Source organism: Camelina sativa, chromosome 7 (assembly GCF_000633955.1).
Source record: "Camelina sativa cultivar DH55 chromosome 7, Cs, whole genome shotgun sequence".
In the NCBI taxonomy this organism is placed as follows: Eukaryota; Viridiplantae; Streptophyta; class Magnoliopsida; order Brassicales; family Brassicaceae; genus Camelina; species Camelina sativa.
In genome coordinates, this window is record NC_025691.1 from 1,045,935 (window position 1) to 1,054,502 (window position 8,568).

The 8,568-nt window shown below is 36.2% G+C and overlaps 2 protein-coding genes across 2 annotated transcripts; both read right to left on the minus strand.

Annotated features, from left to right (window-relative positions):
* LOC104699725 (protein ENHANCED DISEASE RESISTANCE 4-like) lies at positions 1,156 to 4,769 on the minus strand. Its single transcript, XM_010415068.2, has 6 exons — positions 4,481 to 4,769; positions 4,198 to 4,352; positions 1,991 to 3,980; positions 1,844 to 1,904; positions 1,526 to 1,749; positions 1,156 to 1,414 (listed from the first exon to the last, which is right to left on the minus strand). The coding sequence occupies exons 2-6, from the start codon at positions 4,310 to 4,312 to the stop codon at positions 1,360 to 1,362; spliced, it is 2,445 nt and encodes an 814-aa protein (XP_010413370.1). The 5' UTR covers positions 4,313 to 4,352; positions 4,481 to 4,769; the 3' UTR covers positions 1,156 to 1,359.
* Positions 6,949 to 7,701, minus strand: LOC104699726. The gene has a single exon (XM_010415069.2). It carries the CDS (start codon positions 7,503 to 7,505, stop codon positions 7,074 to 7,076), a length of 432 nt encoding a protein of 143 aa, XP_010413371.1. The 5' UTR covers positions 7,506 to 7,701; the 3' UTR covers positions 6,949 to 7,073.

The window sequence follows — 8,568 nt, forward strand, 5'->3', positions numbered from 1 at the left end:
ATATATATATATATGTTCAAGATTGTATTTAAATATTACATAATTTTTTAGTTAGCTAAATTTATAGTCACATATATACAATATATATACATAAGAATTTATATCACTTATTAACACCATAATTCAACCTATTATTTGCTTAACTCAAAATTGGTTTCAAAGCCAACTAAAGAAAAACAGAAACGATCTTATTGATATTAGACCAAAACATGGGCATACAAACATAATCACTTACACGGAAGATAATTATTGTTAAAAAATAACTTATTATTGCAACATCAACGTATGAAGGGTTTACATAAGCAGTTAATTAGAAAATCTAAAATACAATAAATGTATTAGAAACAATATCAGTCAATGATAAGACTGGATCCTCAAAAGCAAGAAACAACATCCTCATAATTCATAAAAAATAAACGCCACAATTGTACACATCTAAACGAAATGGTATAAACATATAGTGTATAAATACAAGTGACTGTGAAACCCATATATGTCTAATTAAAACGAAATAATACAAAAGAGAAAAGGAAAAAAACCAAAAAAACAAGAAAGTGTCAACTACACCACAACGCAACGCATGGGGAAGCACCTAGTATATATTATACCGAAACAAACAAGCCAGCCCACACAAATTCTTTTATTCCAATTACTTTCAAACAATATATATATGAAGTCGTCGGATCTTTGTGCGATACATGTATTATATTAAACCAGAATTTTTAAGTAAGACTGCCTAAAAATATACGTCTTTAAAATGATAGATATCAAATGTGTATGCTTTCTGGTGTCTTGGGACACACAATGAAAAGTATTAGAAACGTTAACTTAAGTTTTCTAAATATTGCAATTTTGAGTCATCGATGACCTTTCCCATGAATCCCATCATAAACAATATTACTATATCTTGATAATTATGCTGTAACATCAACAATAATTTTAAAACTTCTTATTTTTTTTCACTTATTTGATCCCTGCATTTATACAACTCTTGCTATCATATATAGATTCATTCACATTTCTATACGTTTACACTTGAAATAGTTAAGTCATATTTTCTAAACGACGAACGCTTCACTAGCAGAGTTGGTAGTCATGCTTTGGAAAGTTGGTAACATCTCCGGTTCGATATATTTGTCCTGCCAGACTGTGAGATGAGACCGACTAATAAGTACTATTAGTTGGGTATAATCCCGGCAGCTGAGTCCATAATTAAAATTAAAAACCCTTGAAAGAAAATAAATATACCATTTTTTCTAAATAAATAAATACATAAGCTCTCTAAATTTTCGGAGTACAGTATGAATAAACAAAGATATTCATTCAGTTAAATACATCTCTCGTCTTTATCTTCTTCCGTCACGTAGCTCTTTTTGGAAGTCTCATTCCAAACCCACGCTTCAATTTCTCAATTCTGGAGGACCATCAACAACAAACCAACCAGATCACGTGTAAATTTTCTTGCGAAGAGAGAGTCAAAGCAAGAACAAATTAAATAGTGATGTGATAAAAAAAAATGTCTTACGTTGGGGCAAGTTTCCCGAGGCAATCAAGCTCTTCACCGGTGTCTTCATCTATGACTTTACCCGTAATGTCAACAATGTAGGATCTCTCTCTGTCTGGAGGAAGTCCTCTACCCGCAAGCAAGTCCAAATCTTTACGGTGAAGCTCTCTTCCGTTTACAAACACTCCCGTTGTTCCACCTGAGCAGTTCTCTGGCATTGTGTAATTCAGCTCGTCTATGAATGGCTGCAAACAAAACAAAACAAACAAATGATTTTTACTTTTCTTAACTTCTTAACTGTGACATGAAGCAATATCAAAAATGCATGCAATTATTTACCGGTAATATTCCAAGACCTGGACCTCCCATTACTCCCCAGAATCCAGCTCTGTAATCATACCTAGAAATGTCCCCAAAACTCATCAACAACAAAAAGAGTTATGAAGAAGCTGATAATGGCATCTAAAAAACTCAACAATATTTTACCAGTAGTTTCCTGGCTGAATGGCTCCGGCTTGCTTCTCTGCTTTTCTCAGCAGACGTTCTGTTAAAAGATGTCCATTTACAGAAACATTGCTTTTGTTCCCTTCATCATTCTGTATAGATTTTGTCAGATCCTTGAAGCTTTTCTTCACAATGCTCGCGAATCCGCTCTTCTTGGCTCTTTGCTGCTGATCTTTAGATACTCCACTGTTGTTATGATTCTGAGAGTAATCGTTGAAGTTAACTTCCATCTCACTTGCAAGTGAAACCTCTTTCATGGAGTTTTGTCTCATAGCCGTCGTCCTGCTCTGTGTGACCCTGTCGTGTTCTGAACGAGAGCTACGGCTGCCTGCTCCAGACCGGTCGTGATTGATCGATGAGTAATCAACGTAGTTCTCGTGAAGAGGAGAATCTTGAGCTTGGGCTAGTGGCTTAGCTGTTAGACTGTCTGAGCTTAGCTCCCCCTCGGAAAGACTAGCGGAATGAGAATGAACGTGTTGCATATCTGTAGACGACTTGTCTGAAATCAATCCAGGAAGATCTCTTGGTTCATCATCCAACGAATGAAACACATAACCGAGAAGATCATAGTCATCGGAAGTGTAATCAGCAGCTACGCGGGCTTCTCCTTGTCTTGTTGAAGCTGTGTTTGTCGAGAGAACGAATTTGTTATTAACAACAGATAAATCTATCAAACATGAGCAAGCTCCGCATCTCACTTTCTGCTGTTTCTTTGTACCACCAGCCTCTGGTTTCTTTGGCAACTGTAGAAGCTCGAAGCAGTTCTGACAAGTTATAAATGGAGCACCACCAGCCAAAGGACGGATATGACGAGAGCCGCCTGATAACACAACTCTAGGTGGACGTATCCGTGAAAGATCTTCCATTTGAGCATCAGTGAAGTTACTAGGCCATCTGCCATGAGGCTGTAGACCACGAGAAGCGTAAGTTCTAGGATTATGCGGTGGAGCAAAACCCATAACGTTCTCATGAGGATAAAAACCGGCGTTATAGGGTGCGTCAGGGATCACTGGTGCGGAACCTCGCCAGTATTTATTCTCATAACAGTGGTAACAAGAGCAAGATGAGTTATGAAAATGCCCGTTGTTTTGCTGCGGGTATGCGTCAAAAAGATCATGACCGTTGTTATTATTACCTACATATTGTCCCGAGTAGTAGGGATGAGATGGTTGCAGCGGATGAGGACCTCTTCCATGCATCTGGTACCTGTGAGGGTCTCCAAAAGAAGGATGCATCAGACTATGAGGGACTTCACTATTGTTGTTGTAAGGGAATTGCGGTTCGGTGTGTTGATGGTAATAAGAAGGACCTCCAACAGCGTGATTACCCAAACTGTGAAACCTCATAGGAGGCCCCTTGTTCAACAACCCTGTGGAAGACAAAGATTCTTTAGGTTTCTCACCAGGCACATTGCAAGACTGAACAAGCTGTTCTTTGAGCTTTTCCAACTGTCTCAGAAGACCAGCTCGGTCTTGCTCGATTGCTTCATTGCTCTGATCTTTCAAATGATGCTGGAACTCACGGACTGAATCTGGAAAGTAGTTGTTGGCTGAAGAAGTAGGGCCTTCATCACAAGGGTACTTTGAAGTGGTGGATAATCTATTGATGACGACACTATCAGAATCACATCTCTTGGTTGTTCTTTTCCTAAACTGATCCAAACCCGAGTCTTGTCTCCCTGATTGAGATTTGGGGTCATCTTTTTTATCCACTAGTATAGATCTGTCACCTTCTCCTTTTGAACAACAAGGATCATTCTTAACAGCAAGTAGTGGAACATTTTGCTGGTGTCTCAAAGAAGCAGCAGAAAGTGATGATGGAACAACATCAGAGTCAGATGAAGTTTCATCACTAGAATCCACAACGGCTTTCTCAGAGGAACTAGTGGAGTTAACTGAAACTGGTTTGGCTCCATGTTCCACGGACTTGTCTGAAACAGGATCTGCTTCAGCTTCACGCTCCTTAATTTTGGCTGTATGTGAAAAAACAAAGTCTCTTTTAGAGTAAAGCCTGGCATATAATTGAAAGAAGCCACTTCTTAATAATTCGAATCAACCAAAAACCAGATCAGAAGCCTAATAATAATAAACCTCAATCGTCAAAAAAAAAAAAATCAAGAATTTAAGTCTCTACACTCATTCTACGAAAAGCACAGGCATTAAAAGAGAGAGAGCATAACATTAACATACCACGAAGAACGGTGAAGCAGCCACCGCACTGGAAAAAGGGGGAATCTTCAGGCTCTGATAAAAGATTCTCGCACTTGGGGCAACGAACTAGCCTTACTTTGGTCGACTCGGTCATTTATTATTATTTATCAAATTAAACGAACCCAGAAAACGGTCTGTTAAAAAGAAAAAATTATACACAGAAATCAGAAATAGAAGAAGACAACCCCAGAAGAAATAGAACGACTTGTAAAATAAAGGGAACAGATTTAGAAAAAAAGAGAGAGAGAAGAAAAACTGAAACCTTTGAGGCTCAGAGCTATGTTTCTTGATTGGGTTTAGGCTTCTGCTACTCGATCCCTTCTTGATTTTCTCGGGAAAACCAAAACCAAACCGGAAGAAGAGAAATAAAGAAGTGGAATATATCTGTCTCTCTCTCTCTCTAGTTTATGTATCTAGTTTTGGTTTAATACTTCTCTCTCTCTCTCTCTCTCTCTCTCTCGTTGAGTTCGAAGTTTGGTCTTTTGTTGGGAGAAAATCTCTGGTGTTGTGTTTTATGCTTTTGTTTCTCTGCCAATATTTCGCTCCTTTTCACACGGCACAGATACGCTAAAAGAAGAAGGAAAAAAAAACATCTCTTGGAAAAGAAACGACGCCGTATTTACATTATTTACTCACTCACATTTATTGGAAACGTCGGCGATTTTTACAGTGAGCGTTTACTACTTATTAGTACAGTAGTTGGGTTGTTTTCATTATTCCCTCTCTGATCCGAGTGAGCTGTGACGCAACCAACCACAGTGGTCAGATTCGTATATCAAAACTCCGTATTTTTTATTTTTTTTTCCTAACGGCGACACTCTCAGTTCCGTCTGATTCTCTGCCGTTATTTTAGTGTTTATGCTGACATGTAATCTTTGAATAATTGTTTAAAAAAATAATACGAAATGTTTGGATTTGATTGTATTTGTTACGTGGGTTTTTTATACATTATCTTATTTATTATTAGTGGGTTATTATTATGGATATAAAAGACCAACAGCAACACAAATCAAAAACTTTCTTTGTAATTTGGTAAAATTCTGAGAGTGGGGGAATTAAAAAACTTTTGTTTTTGCTTTTACTTTTTATAACAACCATATATATTTACTTACATAATAGTAATAGCTTTTCTTTATAGCTTCTATATATGTCAGCGAGCGACCACTGATGTAAAAAAAGAAAAAAGGAAAAGCAGGGTTTTGGCCTTTGTTAAAAGATGTGACAGACTAAAAGGATTAATATAGCATTCATAAATTACAAGAAAACAAAATAAACATAATATGAGAGTACATGGCAAAACAAAAACAAAACAAAAAAAAAGAGAAGAGAGGAATTATTCGTAAATCAAAAAAAAAAAGGTCAAAGAAGAAGACGAACGTTAAATCAAAAGTGGTCCATGTGTATATTAAGGTGGAACCCAGTGCCACACCAAACGAGACCCACCCCCATCGAAGAAGCTTCACCACATTTTCTCGTGTGTTTCTTTTGACTGTTTTCTAACTCTCTTTTTTTTCTTCTGTTTTTCTATGACTTTTACTTTTAAGAAATTGGATCTTATCTTACTTACTACTAAGTACAGTACTAACCACATACGATTATATGAACAAAAAAAAACAATTTTGGTGGAGCATTTTACAGACATGTGATATTCTTAAATCCCTTTACTTTGATATTAACAAAATTGCTTCTTTGGGTAATTAATATAAACCTATTAAATTTACAAAAATGTGGAGCCCCAATTAAAAAGATCTCTCTGAAGTGGATGGAGAACCATGGAAACCAACTTTTTTTTAGACAACCAATTGGTAATGGATTATGCAATAATAGCCTATGTTGGTCTATTTCGCATTTACTTTTACACTTTCTTGTGAATTCACTGTGATGTATTCCTTTTATTTATTTTCTTTCTTCAGCAGCCTTTGAACTCAATTATGATGATGTCAATTGAAGTGCGATAAGTACCCCTCGGTGGTTATTAATATAAGTGTTCACTGTTTTAAATATACTATTGTACATTTTTTTATTTTTGCATCAGATAATACAATATGTTACGTCATATATACTGTATAGATGAACAGATGGAATTCATAAGTTGTAACGATTAGATATAAAGAATCGAGCTTTTGAAGATGCTCGTTGAGATCTTTAAGCTTTAATAGACTACTTTTTTATAGAGGAATCATGTTGTAACGGCTAAAACTATAACTTGACAAGAAAAAGGTAAATTGTAACGGGAAGCTTTAATTCTGTTCAAAATTTTGATCATACAGATGGCCCATAATTAAGAAAAGCCCATCGCACCTACACATACTCAACCCTTAAGGGTGACCAAATCACAAATTTACCAAGTTCCCAAAACAGTTGACCGAGTCAATCATTTGCATCATTGCATGTTAGAAGAATATTGTCAAAAGAAGAAAACATGAAAATTATACACATTGCTTCACATGTTTTGTCCTTTGTTTTTATTCACTTATGTTTTTCTAACCAAGTTTCTCACATTTTTTCCTCTGACACTTCCTGTACTGTTAGCACTTAGCATAAATGGCAATTGCCAAACGAATCCTATATCTATATATATATATATGTATTATTCTATCGTTATATTTCCCAACGTAAACGTTGATTGCATGTTGATCCACGTTTCACTCTAACATGCCTATACGTTTCAGAGCTTCCAATATATGATATGATGGTATTAAATCCACCAATTACTACTGGATCAGTAAAGATGTATATCCCGTTTTCATGACAGTTTATTCGATTAAATTTCAAATTAACACATGAACATGTAATTATATCTTAAGAAAGAGCGAGCAAGATCTCGAAAAAAAAAAGAAAAAGAGAAAGGAAATTCACATCTTCGAAGAACCAGATTTTGTTGTAGGAATCCTTATCCCAGAGAGGATCCGACAAAACAAATTCTTCTTCTTCTTCTTGAAATTATCGACGACGGCTTCGGCGTTTTTCGACCTCTTCTTCCACCACTTGGTCTGAAAGACACCCCACAATAGTTTACTAGCCGTGGAATCAGAGGAGCAGCAGAGATCCACGACGGTGCTGGCCGCGCGATTCGACTTTTCACCAAGATCGGACGGCGTTCGAGAAGAACAAAACATTTTTCCGGTGCCGGTGAGAGAAGGAAGAGACATGAAATGGCGTTCGATGATGTGAGTAAGAGAGACAAGCTCGTAGGAATCATAGAGTGGACTCCCACAATCCCATAGTATACGATCATCCTCGACAACCATAATATTCTTCGTTTTCTCTGTGGTGGTGTGTTTCATGAATGATGTGTGTGGTTTCTCGATGTAGATTTCTGACAGTGAGTGTGTGTGTGTGTCTTCTTTTATTTAAAGTGTTTAAAGGTTTTTGTATTCTTCCTCTAGTTTTTGTTTTTCTTGGTCATATGGTCTTATAACATCCAAGCTGGCGTGATTTTGTTTCTGTTTCTGACGTTTTGTCAACACTAGTAATAATAATCCGGAAAAGGAGAAATATATTCACAATTAAATCACGAATTTGCTACATGAAAAAAAAAAGTTTCTTAAATTATCAATTTAATTACTTGACAAAAACATATAAGAAAAATTTGTATAATCAATTTATCAATCCATGTCAATTGTCAAAACATGTGAAATTGATAATTGATTACTAAAAAGTAAGAAGAAACTTGGAAACTTGGACTTTTTAGAAACATATACCAAAGATACACTCGACTCGAGTGAGATTGGTTCGTTTCAAACTAGACGGTTCTGAATTCGGTGGTACAAACAATGGTCTTAAAAACTTTAGTGAGCCAATTAAAAACCCCAATATAATTTCTTTTGATGGACTAGCAGCTGGAGCTTAGATTTGTTTTAATTTTAGTGCAACTGGTTAGACAACAAAAAAAAGAAAGATTATAGCTGAGTTTAGTTTATTTTTCTCAATCTAGCATTCATGCATATATCAATTTCAAGATCAAAAGAAAAGAAATTTTTAGGTGAATGTTATTAACCCTTAAATATTTTATTCCTCCTCCCCTGCTATATTGTTCCTTTCTTGAAAATTTAATGGGCTGAAAAATACGAAAAATGGACCGATGATAAGGCCCAATATGAGTAAGCAGAACAGGTTAGCAGCTAGCTGGGAGCGTTATAGCATTAATTAGCATGGTTTACTTTAGTATTAACACGCCTTAACCTAAGCCGAGTTCAGTGAGAGTCGCGGGTACTACTTACTAGTTAGTAAGTAAAATTATTAATCTCCTCCGCTGCGCAAATGCAAGCTTTATGTAAAAATCCATTGATCGACTTTTAAAAAGGTATCCGCGCCAGAGATAGAGAGAGAGAGAGAGAGAGAGAGAGA

What these genes read in the sequence shown, in the direction of transcription:
- LOC104699726 (XM_010415069.2), bottom strand. Translation starts at nt 7,505, where the DNA reads ATGAAACACACCACCACAGAGAAAACGAAGAATATTATGGTTGTCGAG.
- LOC104699725 (XM_010415068.2), bottom strand. Translation starts at nt 4,312, where the DNA reads ATGACCGAGTCGACCAAAGTAAGGCTAGTTCGTTGCCCCAAGTGCGAG. An exon ending in CTGCTTCACCGTTCTTCGTG is followed by an intron (nt 3,981 to 4,197) that starts GTATGTTAATGT and finishes TTTCACATACAG; the next exon opens with CCAAAATTAAGGAGCGTGAA. An exon ending in CTCGGGAAACTTGCCCCAAC is followed by an intron (nt 1,415 to 1,525) that starts GTAAGACATTTT and finishes ATGGTCCTCCAG; the next exon opens with AATTGAGAAATTGAAGCGTG.